The sequence below is a fragment of the Opisthocomus hoazin genome, chromosome 19, assembly GCF_030867145.1.
Source record: "Opisthocomus hoazin isolate bOpiHoa1 chromosome 19, bOpiHoa1.hap1, whole genome shotgun sequence".
NCBI classification, from domain to species: Eukaryota; Metazoa; Chordata; class Aves; order Opisthocomiformes; family Opisthocomidae; genus Opisthocomus; species Opisthocomus hoazin.
The window spans coordinates 14553872-14568173 of NC_134432.1; the positions used below are offsets into that span (position 1 = coordinate 14553872).

Here is a 14302-nt window from a genome sequence, read left to right on the forward strand (position 1 = left end):
GAAAGACCTACAAGATCATCTGGTCCAACCATCACCCCAACACCCCCATGCCTGCTAAACTATGTCCCAAAGTGCCACATCTACACATTTTCTGAACCCCTCCAGGGATGGGGACTCCACCACTGCCCTGGGCAGCCTGTTCCAATGCCTGACTACTCTTGCACTAAAGACGTTTTTCCTAATATCCAATCTAAACCTCCCCTGATGCAACCTGAGGGCCGAGACAGAGCTTGTTTTTAGGATTTGCAGGTTCTAGGCTTGGCTCTTGCCCTCAGGAGTTTCCCTTCCTTTCTGCGCTCCTGCCACTTCCAGAGACTAAAATGAATATTCGCTTGGAGGTCAAAAACTTGCAGGAGAGACAACCAGAGCCAAGTGTGAAATACTGACCTTCCCTGGGGGGTTGAATCCTGTCCAACCCAGGCAATTGTTTATAAATTTCAAATTTTACTGTTGAACTCGTGAAAAGATTAAGCAGTTCTTTTTTAATATTCTTTGAAATAACAGGTATTAAAGGAGGGGGAAACATTTTTGCCTATGTATTTGACATTTGAATTTCATTGTGGTGGAAATGCTCCCGGGTCATCTGTATAAGCTGCTGTGCTCAAGGTTTTTCCTACAAAAAAGTTAACCTCAGACCTTTTCTCCAAAAAGAAGAAAAGAAAGAAAAAAAGACTGATACAGAATACCTTTTTATTTCTGCTGCTCAGTTAGAAATGTCTGGGTGTGGCTGCTTTCCAGAAGAGCATCACCTGAATTTTACACATTTTTAAGAGGTCTCGGGGTCAGCTCACAGCAATTAGAGTGTCTGGCACCCTCAGCCACTTCTCAGCATCTTGGCTGCTCTCTTGGTCTGGTTTGCCGGTCCGTGCACTCTCTTGCTTCCAGCTAGTCTCAGCTCTGCGGGCTCCTGCCGAATCCCCACGAAGCTGTAATGCCATCAGCCCGCTCCAGCTTAGCTTTGGGGTTGAATGAAAAGCCTGAGCCTAGCAGGGCTCTGGGAGCAGAGCGATGCTCGCAGCAGCGCCGAGCGAGGCACGGCTGCCCAGCCCCGGGGAAGTGCCATAACCGCTCCGCCAGCACTTCTGGAGAAACAATAAATAAGTAAAATAAAATAGATTTTGGTATAGTCTAAATATGTGGTAGTAGGAAAATAAAACTCTTCTTTCGGAGCCAGCAGTTCAACAAGGGCTGGCTTGTCTTAGGACTGTGTTGCTCCGTGTAAGAATAACTCTTCCACGCGCCGGCGTCTGCTGCCAGTGAGAGAGATGGACTGGTGAAGAAATATGCCATGCCCGGCTGTAACCAAACGTTTTGTTTGTATTTCATTTTGAAGAATGACTGACGCCTTGTGGAAAACACTGAAAATATCTTTTTTTCTGAGCCCTTCTGCCTGTGGGCCGCGGGTGGACGGGAAGTCACACGGATGCTATTAGTGCAGTCGGAGGAGTGAAAATAGTGTCCCCGCTTCTCAGAGCGGCTGCGTGATTCCAGCAGTTTCTTCCCCTTTCTGGATATGTCAGATGTGTGACCTGGGAGGTCTTGACAATCTGAGGTTAAAAAAAAAAATAATGTTTTTTCATTTTTTATTGTGTTATTACGGGTGACTGAACTGCTGCAGGGTAGGTCCGTCCTCTCTGATAAGAGAGAACATGCCACAGGACCGAGAGGTGATTGGGAACCTCCTTAAATCACGGCTGTGGCCAGAGCAGCCCAAAGCCCGGCTCTTGGTGAAGGTGTCACAGAAGCTGATGAACAAAAGAAAGAGAAAGGTTTCACTGCATGGATCTGCATCATGGCCTGGCCCTGTTGACATGAAATAACATCTAAAAGAGCTGGCGGGAATGTGCTCGAGTGCTGCCAGCTTATTTTCTGCTTCTCCTCTTCTCTTTGCAGTACACTGACGGGGAGGGAGAAGGTGACACCTACTACTATGAGTACCCCTACTACGAAGATGTTGATGAAGCTGTAAAGCCAGAAGCACCCACCACCAAACCCAGCACTCCCGAAGTGGCTGCTGGAGAAAGACCTGAAACTAAGCAGGTATGGACACGGGGTCCTGGCCAAGATGCGTGTGATAGATGGCACCTTTATAGAGGGGGAGGTGGAAGATGATGCAGAATTTTCTTTCTGTTTCTCTGATCCAGGCATTTTATTTCTTCAATAGGACTACCCTGCCCCCACGCCATCACCTGATGGAGGGGACTCCGGCAAGGAGACGAAAGGGGATGCTGCGGTGGATGACCCACTCGTGGATGAGTACAACTACGAGACCATTAATGAAGAGTACTTCACTCCTCTCCCCTATGAAGATGTCAACTACAATGAAGAAGTAGACCCCCAGGGCGGGCTCACTGAAAACGCTGTGGAAGCTGAGCTCCCCACGAGTACCGTCATGACCTACAATGAGACCGATGTAATTTTAATGAATGTTTTTTCCTTTCACTTTGCTCTTTATTAATAGTGGTATTTCGTAGCTCTGAGAGCATAGGAGGTGTGATCCATCCACATGGTAAATCTGTAAGTGGTTTGGGCAGCTGTGGGAAGAGGAAGTTTCTTGGAAAATGTTTCCACTGCAGCTAGTCCAGGGTCTGGAATACAGATATTTAGAATTTGGTTGAGGATTATTCCCCTGGAAAAACCTGTTCATAGTGATCTCTGCATTTCCCTGTGCGAAGTGATTGTCTGATAAGAAGAAGAATGAGGGTTGATCTTAAAAACTAAGTAAAAGCATTTTATTTCAAAGCTATTAATATAAATCCTTAAAATGTTGATTTGATGGAGAACATCAATATTTTTCATTTTGTCATTCCCACTGAATAGCTTTTTTATGTTTTTCAGATTGTAATTTTTTAAAAAAAGTTTCAACACTGGGACAAACTCTTGATTTCAAACTGCTGCACTCACCCAGAGCGAGCCACTCGGCTTTGTGCACAGACCTGCTCAAAGATGAGATCAGTCCAGATCCCACAGTTGACGTTTCTGTTGGAGCGGTTACATTTTTAGTTACCCACACTTTAATATGCTTCAGCTAAAATATGTTGCACTTGAGACTCTTCTATCCGTAAGACTTGCCCAGTTCTTTCCTTTTGTATGACGCTCAAGTGGATGAACAATTGTCTCATCTTTAGATGAGACTGAGATAAATTGTTGTGCAGCTGTGAACTGTATAGCTCACCATGCAAGGAAAGAACCACGCTAGATGAGGCAAAGTCTTTGTTATCCAGGAGCATCAGCAAGGGGAGTCAATAGTGGGATAACATTTCCTGGGAGGTAGGATGGGACTTGGCAGAGTTTTGTGGTTCCTCCTCAAATGGAGAAGAATGACTTGGTTACGGGGCTGTCAAGGCTTTCTGGGAGATGCTGGAGGGTGGTAAAAGAGCGAAAGCAGGTCAATATATTTGGAGTTGGACCTGGAAGCTTGAATGAAAAGGTGCAGGGGAAGGTGTCCAAGAAAAGAGCTGAGCAGGAGGGGAGCCAGCCGCCCTGAGGGCTGGTGGCACGGCGGGGACCAAGCCCAGCAAACCAGGGATAAAAAATGCGGCGGAGGAGGAGGTTGAACAGACCAAAATGATACGCTGGAGCCTTTTCTGTTTCTCTCTGTGTATCGAGGAAGCGAGTGCCAACTTGAGGGAACCCATGGATGGGAAACTTTTGTGTTTCCTGACAAAGAGCCAGGAATCTTTGGCCAAGCTTGAACTTTCTAATAGAGACAAATTAAAGATTGGATAGCGTGACCTTAAAAAAAATTGGAAGAGGAAATAAGAGGTTCGAAGGCCACTTTAGTTGTTAGGAAAATGAAATAGAAGAGGAGGAAAGTTCAGGTAGGGAAACACACGGCGAAGCTTTCCTGTGTTGAAAGCTCATCCTGCTCTCAGCAAAGCATCTCATGGGGGGAGCAAGCGAACTGTCCCCCTCCAGCAGCTCCAAGAGAGACAGTGCTTGGATGGGGAGAGCTGTGGGGCTGCTTCTGGGGTGGGAGTCTGCTCCGGGGAATCTTTTAGCTGATGAGCAGAGAAAAAGACACAACGTGCCCGGCCAAGGGAGACTGCCGTGCAGCGAGGCGTAGGCTAACGCAGCGCGACATAGCAAAGGCTCCCAAAAGGTGCCAGCCTGAGGGACAAACACCCAAGAGGAGATGGATTTCAGGTTTACACCTCGGAGTGGGAGCTAAGGGCCCTGCCTGCAGCCATGAACGCCTGGGGAAACCAAATCCTTTAATCCAGCAGCAGACCAAGCTGCTTTACGAGCAAGGTGGAAGTGAGGATCAGGAGCTCGTGCATGTAATTCCCTGCCTAATACCTGTAATTAGTAGCAGGGTTTCAGCGGGAGATAGGCTGCTAAAGTGGTTGGAGAAGTTTATTTGCTCTTAAAAAAAAAAAAAAGTTTTTTGGCTAGTTTAGGAAACAAAATAGTGCTCTTGGTCATGAGTAAGCGTGGCATAATTTCAAGTAGTCCCAGGTCTCTGTTGGCAGCCGGAGAAGCAGCTGGAGCTGTTGCAGGGGGACGCAGGCGTGTGCAGGGGGGGACGCCGGGCATCCCCCGAGCTGTGCCCAAGCCAGCCCTGGCACTGCTCACCGTGGCTCCTGGGGTCAAACAGGGCAATGTGGGTCTGGGGCAGCACAGTGATTTTTAGCATCCCTTTACAGACTAGTAGCAAGAGCGGGACATGACCGTCACTGTTGACGTTCACCTGTCTTTATTTTGGGAAGACTTTAATTTCTACAATGGTAATTAAAAGGGAATTTAGTTTTACACAAGTGAAACTTCGTGGAGCCTGAGTGAGAGGTTTTAGAGGCAGGCGTAGTCACTGAATTCTCCTGGGCTTGGGTTTCATCACGGCTAATAACTCCGTGATGAATGCCAGCGAAGCGATTCCGAGATTTAGGAGGCAGCAATACTTCCGTGAACAAGAGGAGCTGGGGACAGATATATTTTGTTCATTGCCTGCAATTCATCAGGCAGTTTGCTTTACTTGTCCAGATGCATATACCAGGGCTTCATATCTGCATTGCTCCTCAAAAGGGAAGGCAGAAATGAAGAAAAGAAATCACCTTATCGGGTGATTTAAATGAAGCTGTTTTCAGCAAAGGAGAGTCACGGTATTTTGCACGCTGATTTTTGGACCTCCTCTTTTCTTTGTGGACTGTTTTCTGGTTCAGGTTGTCTGACGGCATTGTTAAGGAGATTATTTTTAGGCTTCTGTTTTGGTTTTTCTCCAAAGCACCTGCAAATCTCAGCGTGGAGAACTTTCCTTCTTCTCTGCCCAGTTATTCAAAGTATCCTGTCTTTCCATGCAAATCGACTTGAGGACCTTAATCAAAATGTCAAACCAGACATTTTTGACGTTCATTTCAAGAAATGCAATGTGAAAAAGGCTTGCTGTGTTATCCCTCAAGCTTTGTAGCAAGATAAAGAGGTTTTAAGGTTTCAAAGTGCAAACCTAGATAAAAGATTTTGAAGAGGGTAAAAGATGTGTGAGAGAGCGCTAGATCCATTTGAGCGGTACAAAGGAAAAATAATGCTCACTTTTCCAAGTTTTCTAATTGAGCAATTGCCAAGCTATATAATTCCTGCAAAGACCAGTTGGTATTTAGAGAGGTAAAAGATGGGGTGGCAGAGGGGCGATTGCCTTAGCGCTAGGCTTAGTCTTACTTTAAAAGCTCTTGATTGAAGGTACAGATGCTCATGGATTCTGAGCAGCTTTGGCACAGAAACCAGGTCTGGAAGTGATGGTGGCATTTAAGTGATTTTTGAATTCGTAGTAGTGAGGAAATAATTTCTCTGGGAAGCATTGGAAGTAATTTAGTTTATGGACCATTTTGGTCATTACCTGGATGGGAAAGAAACAGAAAAAAAATTACCATCGGCCCATGTTGTTCTTGACAGGGCTGCTCAGAGCTGAGGGTGCCAAGAGGCAGTTGCCTGCCAGGCTGCAGAAAGCGCAGGGGTGTGGATAGCAGGAAGGAAATTCTGATGCTTGTCTGGGTGTCCTTGCTTGTGGTCCATAGCATCTGTTGCTGTAAGGATTCAGAAAGGATTTGGGGATTAATGCATCAGATTTGTCAAAACTTCTGCTTCTGCTCTTTGGACAAGTAAAAGCGCGACCTGGATCCCGGACTAAACAAACGGGAGGTTTTCACAGAAATGAACTTGGATTTTTCCACATTTCCTCCTCTAATCGGATACTCATAATGACACATTGTGGGTTTGATGTGCATTTTCAATATGTGAATGGATGTGTGACTTTTTACACTTAATAATTCAGTGTCTCCAATACTGAAGCTGTGTGAGAGGAGTAGGGCTTCAAGTTTGAAACTTCCATTCCCTGTTTCTTTAGACCTTTAGCGTCTGTGGGATCCTCCTGAGCTGTTTCATGCTGTGTTTTGTTTTCCTTGCTCAAACCTCTACACTCAGTGTTATTTCAGGGATCAAAAGAGTCACCCCAGGGAAAGCTAGGTTGTGCACTTTGACAGAAAGATCGTCCCATCTTTCTTGCCTGCCACTGGGGAGAAGACCCTTGGAGGTCACTGGAGACCTTAAAACTCCAGAATTTAACTTTTCTTGTGCTTTTTATTTGCAACTATTGTTATAAAGCATCCTCTACCTTACAAAACCTGCAGTCTTCCCCTTAGATTTCCAGTGTGTGCAGCCTAGAGAGATTTGCAGCCTGACGTGTTGCTGTTCTTTTCCTTCCAGGCTGCTCCAGGAGGAGAAGACCTGGATAAAGATTTCACCGAGGAAACAATAAAAGAATATGATGGGAATTATTATGATAACTATTACGACCGAACAGTCTCTCCTGATATTGGCCCCGGCATGCCTGCTAACCAGGACACCATCTATGAAGGGGTAAGAGAGTTAGTTTTCCATTGAGGGTAAGCCTAGTTCAAAAGCTTTGTCTGCCTGTAATTTATAGCGTAGAGATTAGCAACGCAGAAACCAGTGGGAGCATCTCGCTTGGGTTCCTCCACCTGCAAGGCGTGTGTTTGGCACAAGGCGAGAAGGAGGTGCCCCGTTTCTTTTCTACATGAACATTAGCAGCCCTTTGGTTGCAGAAGTTGTCCCAGGATCCCCAGTTCTTCTGGGAGTGGTGACGCTGACGCAGGCGATGTCCTCTCTGACTGTCTGGCTTTGTGTTTCCCTTGTGTGCTACAGATCGGTGGCCCACGAGGCGAGAAAGGACAGAAGGGGGAACCTGCGATTATTGAGCCGGTAAGGACCAGCTGGGGTTTTGGTGGGGTTTTCTTTGGTTTGGTCTGGTTGGATGGGTTTTTCCCCCCCCCAAGGAAAAAGGTGCAAGGAGTGTGTTCAGTGTGGCTTGGTGCTCTCAGTGGTACAGCTGGGAGGGAAATTTCCCAGGGAAGAATTACTTGGTTCATTTAAAAACTTTTAATATAAAATACTGTAATTTTTTTTTTTTTTTAAACTTCAAGAAGCGACCTAAATTGTGAAGGAAGCGCAAAATTTCCCATGAAATCTGCCATTTACTGAAATAAAGCCTAAGCTTTTTAGAGTTGAAGCATTAGGCAGGGAACCTGTCTCGCCTCTCCGGAGGTTTTGAAGTGCCCCCGGCTCGGCAGCGAACCCGCTCCCCTGAGCGCCCGCAGCCGGTGGCCAGGTCATATCCTGACCTGAACTTGCAGCTTGGGGCCGGCTTTAATTGTGCAACTAATGGGTTCATCTCTGTGGAAATAAAAGGGTTCTCCCTGCACACAGCTGTGGGAGAGGAGCAGTTTGCTCCCGCGCCTGCTCCAGGGTCCCCCCAGTTTCAGAGAAACCCTGTGTTGTCCCAGGAGCGGAACCAGGCGCTCTATTTCTGCCCTGGCCTGTTTCCCAAGTGGTTTTTCTTTCTAAAGAACAGTTATAAACTGCCTGTGCCCTTTGCAGTCTGCAAAAACTGTGGGTGCCCAGCTGAGCAACTCTTTAGGTGAGGATGAGGACGGCTGGCGTTTGCTCGGAGGTGCTCCTCAAGCACAGCAAGCGGCCGGTGGCTGATGGCCGGGTGTCTGTCCCCTCGTTGCCGGTCGGGATGCCAAAGTACCCCCACGCCTGCTCCTCCCTGGGCTGGAAATGGGGCGTCGGGTCCTTGCAGCATCCTCCCCTGATCCTTGTCCCCGAAGGGCTGAGTGCACGCTCGCTGCACACCAGCACTTCAATTAACCTAATTATCCATGGCAGAGGGCCAGTGCAGTGCCCAGCGTCGTGGCAGCACTTCCCATCACTCAGACGCTGTTATCTTTCTTCTGATTCTCCCTCCCTTTCCTTCTTTGCCTGGGACTTTTGCAGGTAGTGGGGGGCACCCAGGGTGCAGCAGTGGGGCTTGCACAGCCTGGACGAGTGCCTTATAAAAGCGTTTCTGACCTTCCCTTCCTCCTCTTCCTCTCTGGGCCTCGCTCTGCAGACAAAAGGAGGAGTGAGTGGTTTGCTTGTCGGAGGTATGGGAAGGGTGGGGGGCAGCTGAACCCCACGAAGGGGACGGCAGCGACCCAGCCTGCCCTGTCCAGAACCAATCTGAAATGCTACGAAGCGAACAAAATAGTTCAGTTTAATCATCCAGAAAGAATTTGGCCGCCTTCGCTATTTCAAAACACTGGAGCATGTATGGCTTTTGCCAGAAAGTAAACAAGACCAAATGCCGCCTTTTCCCTCTCTGTGCAGTTCCTCTTCAGCAGCGAGAAATTCAGATTTGCTGCGCTCTTTAGCTTGCTTTTTTTTAATTTTTTTTTTTTTTATGGGAGCTGCAGCAGAGGGGGGATAAAAACCAAACCGCCGAAGTCGGATTCTGCTGGGTTTTCTCTCCTTTTGGTTCAAGCCGTTGGTCCTTCACTCCTTGCTCTGTGCTGACGCTCGCTGGAGGCAGCCGGGCAGCGCAGGGCAAGGAGGGAGGGCTGTGCCCGGGGGGCATGGCTGGGACCCCCCGCATCCCAGCGCTGGGGGTACTGGGCTGCCTGCATCCCCTCAAAGCCCTCTGTCCTTTGTGGGGACCCGGCTGCTCGCACCTGCCTTCGGGGAGGGTTTGATCCGCCTTTGCGTGGCACCTTTGCGTGTTGCAGCCAGCTTTTGGGCTGTTTCTGGGATATGGGCTTCGCTCGTGGGTAGCACCTGGGTGGTGGCTGAGTGGAAGCAACACTCTGTTTTTCCCTGGGACACTCCCAAATCCACGATTTGTTTGCTACCCCCAAGGCGATCGCCCTTGGTGGCATCCCCCCCCACGGGTCCTGGTCGCAAAACCCTCCCACGTTTCCCTCGCTCCTGCTGATGAGCAGTCATATAAACAGTGGAGGTTTCTTGCTGAGGAGAATCTCCAGATGTCCCTAAAGCTAGAGCTCAACATAAACCAACAGATAAATATGGGAAGATGCCAAGGATGTTTGCATCACAAATTGGCTAATTAGCCCAGACTCTTCCCCCACATGGAGGAGCGTCCTGAGGCTCTGCAGCTGGCCATGGGAAGCAGAGCTTCAGTGCTCTGCACGCTTGGACCATGGTAATGCTGGCACCCAGCAGACCAAAAATGTGCTGGGGAGACCTACGTGGGCCGTGGCTCTCTGCACCAGCCCAGAGACAATTATTAATTTCCTGTTTTGGAGCCTGCCACACCAAAATGTGCCATTGTTGGTCTCAACAGGGATGGACCTTGAGGTGTCCATGTGGGGAAAGATTTGCTGGGGCCTCTGGGGTTTCCTGTCCTCGTCATGCGTCTGAAAAGGAGCCAGTGCTTAGTGGATGTCCTGGGGGACACCTCCATCAGCATAGATCGCCTCTTCTCGGTAGCCTCCAACAGCAAATAGCTTCTACCTAGTGCAGGTGGGAGGAAAGTTGTGTAGGGTTCATCCCTAATGTCCACCCAGAAGAGAGCAGCGTCTCCATGGCAGACAGCAAAACTGCTGTCAAAATGGGCATGGGTGAAGTCCGTGACCTAAATTCTTTACTGGTGAAGAATGACTGCACAGGCACTTCTGTGATGACAGCAGCAGAAAATTTCCCCTAACACATCCAAATGAAGCAGAAGCCAGATTTTAAATGAGGTGGTAATGAGTAGTATGGACACTGGGAAAGACAGAAAATAGTGCTGGCCAGGCATTAGTGGTGCAGAAACATGCATCCCGCTAATGGAAGCAGGGATGGTTCACGGTAGCATCTTTTACCCTGTCTTTTGCTCCTCTGGGCTTTGAGACTGTGGCTTTTGGGACAGGAATGCCTGGATTTTCCTCCAGACATTTCAAATTCGTTCAGCTCAGCCCTGTCTGCTGTTAGTGGCTGCCTTGGGGTCAGCTGAGGCTTTTGGCACCAGACGAGCCCAGGAGACCGGCCAAGGGTGACCCGAGACCAGGCCCTGCACTTGCTTCCTCCAGGCTTCTCCCGTATCAGCCGACTGCTTATCTACAGATTTTTACAGGCTGATTTCACCCCGTAGGAGAAAAGTCCCTGCTTGCTGCAGGTGCTTTGGCTCGACCTGGGTGCTGCTGCCGGCACGGTCACTGGCCCAGATATAAAAGGGCAGTGCTGGCTGTGGGGCTCTTCCCGACAGATCGTCCTGATGCCTTCGGGAAAGCATTTGCTAGGTTTATTGGGAGGTTTCTTTCCTGCCTCTTACATATCACAGAATCACAGAATGGTAGGGGTTGGAAGGGTGAGGAAAAAGAAATAAAAGCTCAATTCTACTGAGTACATGATAGACCTGATTCAAAGTTATGACAAAATATTTAGATTAAAAGGAATGGAATAACATTATTCTACCATTTTGCCCACACAGTGATTTCCTAGGTACACAGAGTAAATCACAGCATGCAATCTACTGGGAAAGTAATTTAAAAAAAAACAACTTACAATTTGATTATTAACTTTTTTTTTAAAGCTGCTTGGGTCTAGAAGCAGCTTCTTCCTGAAGAGGAGCTCTTCTCCCTCTCCAGCACCAGCAAGGCTGGCCGTGCCCCAGGGTTTGCCCTTTGCCTGGCCATGAGCTGAGGGAGAAGGGTTCTGGGCAGGAAGGTGACCCTGTGCTGGGGCAAGGGTGGCTTGGTGCTGGGGGAAAGGGCTGTTTTGCTGTGCCCTGCATGATTCAAATACAGGATTATTTGGCTTTTGTGCCTCTGGCTGTGGGGACACAGGAGATGCCATCCAGAGAGTGGAAACCCTTCAGCTCTGGGATGCCTAGACCTGGCAGCAAGACCTGAAATATTTAAGAACAGATAAAGCGTTGGGCTTTCCAGCCCTGTCGTCAAAGTGACTTTGAAGATATGCCATGCTAATTGCCTTTTTTTCCTTCCTCTTGTGTAGGGTATGCTGGTGGAAGGCCCCCCTGGTCCCGAAGGCCCAGCGGTAAGTGGCACCGTGTCTACCTCTCGCGCCAAAGGATGCTCTGGGATGCTGGATGCGTGCACATGTTCCCGGGCTCTATTGCTTCCATATGCCACGCATGTGTACAGAGCGCTTCGGGGTCGATTTTGTGGTGCAAAAATAAACAGAAAGCTCTAATTCTTTTCCTGCTCATTGTACAAATATGTTACAAATAATAACACATTTTCCTTCAGTGGCGTATTTTTTTCTTGTCTTTTCCATGCTAGGGCCTTCCAGGACCTCCAGGACCAACCGGACCCGTGGGCTTAATGGGTGACCCTGGGGAGAGAGTGAGTACCAATGTTTTTCTCCTCTTTGGCTGAAGCCCTGGGTCATTTTGTGTATGCAAAGTGGGACTGTGGTGTACCACTGGAGCCCTACAATGCTGATCATCCTGTAATAGCAGTGTCCTCTGAGACGGCCCCAAAGGAGCTTATGGTAGGTACAGGCCAGTCGTTTGCATCCAGGGCCAAAGAGCTGGGGAACAGCCACGCTAGTCAAATGCATTAAGCAGTTTTCTCCAGGTTAAGACTAAGAGTAAGACTGACAAACCCCCTGCTCTCTGTTTGCACCCTTTGGCACATGGCTGCTCGTTCTGGTGCGGGAACTGGGCTCTGGCACTGGGAAAACAAGATGAGCAAACACACAACATAGCTGTTAGCACGGTAAAATGAAGTTCAGCGGTGATTCTGCATCCTCATTCCAGCTGGTGTTGTGAGTCCTGGTAGAGGGTCTGGTTTCGTTTGGGTGCAGGATGGTCCCAGGGTCATGGCAGCACCATTGCTACCAGTCGCTCCTTACGCTCGCTTCGTGTCCCAGACCGCTGCGGGTGGGAAGGCTGCGGTTGTGCAGCAGCTCGTCTGCTCTGTAGGTGGGTTATTGGTCTGTACCAGCGAGCGCTAGAGACTGATTTATGTGCTTTAGCAATGCAGTAACTTAGGTTTTGTGTGTTTGGTTTTGATGTTACTCTAAATCAGTTTTGTCCCTAGCAGCTACTGCTCGGTAACCTGCTGCCTGCAGAGCCTCCCGCTTCGGGGCGTCTCATTGAAGGCAGCTGCTCCCAAGCACTTTTGCTGACCGTGACCCGAAATCCCATAGTTTAGCACCACGCTTTGGTCAGAGTTGTGTATTTATCCATTATTGCTCAATCCTCACCTGGGATCAGGAATGACCTGCATTGTGAGAGCTGCTGAACTCGAGCCTCGGGTCACTAAGTGGTGCACAAGCACCGTTCGAGTGGCAATCCATGTGCTTGCAAGTGCTGAAAATTAAAACCCGTTCTCCTCACTCCCTGAGTCGAGTCTCTGAAATGACCCTTGTACCAATACACTCATTTGCTTTTGCATCTGAACTGCTCACCCATGGCTCAAGCCCATTTCCCCTCCCTGGCAGAGGCAGCCAGACACCCACGTGCAGCTGCGTGGGCAGACGGGGACCGGGCAGCACGCTGCTTCCAGCCCAGCACCCAGCAGGAATTTTGGCCTGACATGTAGTGGGAGATTCGCCATAGCGCAGGCGGGCTCTGCCTTCGCACAGAGGCCTTGGCTGCCAGAGCAGCTCAGTTTGGGTCTGCAACTAGAAGAGTACACGCAGTGCACTTGAGCAACACTGGTTTGGGTGATGGAGCACCAAAATCGGGGCTGTGCTGGCGGAAGAAGAGCTGTTCCCGTCTCAGTGCAGCCCAGAGGAGCGGCATGCGGTGCCCAAGCAGTGGCAAGATGTCACGCAGAGGTTCATCTCCTTTCCCATCGGCAGCGAGTGAGACTTATTTTCACTCAGAGTAAGACAAACTCCTATAATGAGGAGCTAAAAAGAGCAGCTGGGGCACGGAGGGAAAGCCTGGGTTATCCTCGCGCCAAGTAAAACCGGCTCTAACACTGCTGGGTGGTTTCATCAGTGCAAGCGGCTGGGACAGCAGTGGGCTCGAGGGATGCTGCTGTGAGCAGTTTCAGCGGGCACTGAAGTTCACCCAAAAATAAAAGCAGCTCTAAGAACAGCCTCCACCAGGCTTGTTGTGGGTTGAGGCATCCCAGCAGTCCTGTTAGCAAAAAGGACAAAAATTGTGCCTACCGGTGGGTTTCTGAAGGCAGGCTTGGTTGGAGGTCTGGTTTTCCAGTTTCTCCTGGAAAGCACAGGAAGGAGGAGAGCAGCAGCGATACAGATCCCAGGAGATATGCCCGAACACACAACGTCCTGCCACTGTCAGTGCTGTCACCCAGCGAATGCCAACCACCTTGCCGAGGAAGGGAGCGCTTACCAGCTTCCCTAACCTGATGGCTGAGGTCCTGAGCAGGTTTGTCTGGCAGAGAAGGCAGCCCGCTGCCCGGGGCAGGCTCACCTGCGCCCCAGCATCCTCCACCGATCCCACAGTTGGTTTCTAGATCCCATTTGCCTCCGGGGTGCCCAGGAGAGATAAGCTGGGGTGGCCCAGGCTCTCTGCGTTCGTAGGGCTTCCTACTCTGCTGGCAGATTTTGGTTGAATTCTGCCTGGACAAGGCGGGAAAAACCAATGACCAGGTTCAGATGGGAAGGTCTGGATAGATATGGTGTTGTGCTGTTGTGGTCTGCGTCTTAGCACAGCAAATCACTGTAGCTGCTGTTAAGGATTTGTGCTGTGGCCTTGCTTATCTCTTTTTTTTTTTTTTTTAAATTTCTTTTTTGTCTTAACGGAGTAACCTAAGACCCAGAAAGAGTAGGAGGGAGAGTTCTCTCCATTGCAGAGGATCAGAACAAGGTCTTCGTGCTCCCAAGGATCTCACTTTAGCCTCATTTTTGGTGCTGGAGTGATGCCGGGGGTTTGCATGGCTTTCTCTGTGGTTGCGATCAGGTGTGCGTCAGACTCTCTGGTTTTCATTTATTCTTACTGCTGGCCTGGCTGCGGGCACAGCAACACCAGCTGAGGCACCTCTGGAAGTGACTCAGTGCGTTTATACACCAGGACACAAGAAGGGAAGGATCAAAA

General features: G+C 49.3%; 1 protein-coding gene across 2 annotated transcripts in view; it reads left to right on the top strand.

Annotated features, from left to right (window-relative positions):
* COL5A1 (collagen type V alpha 1 chain) overlaps positions 1-14302 on the top strand; it is a 160051-nt gene that overhangs the window by 72632 nt on the left and 73117 nt on the right. For both annotated transcript variants that reach the window (XM_075439389.1, XM_075439390.1), the window contains exons 6-11: positions 1894-2040; positions 2165-2413; positions 6697-6849; positions 7156-7212; positions 11281-11322; positions 11568-11630. In XM_075439389.1, the coding sequence (XP_075295504.1) occupies positions 1894-2040; positions 2165-2413; positions 6697-6849; positions 7156-7212; positions 11281-11322; positions 11568-11630 (711 nt within the window). The remainder of the gene's footprint in view (positions 1-1893; positions 2041-2164; positions 2414-6696; positions 6850-7155; positions 7213-11280; positions 11323-11567; positions 11631-14302) is intronic.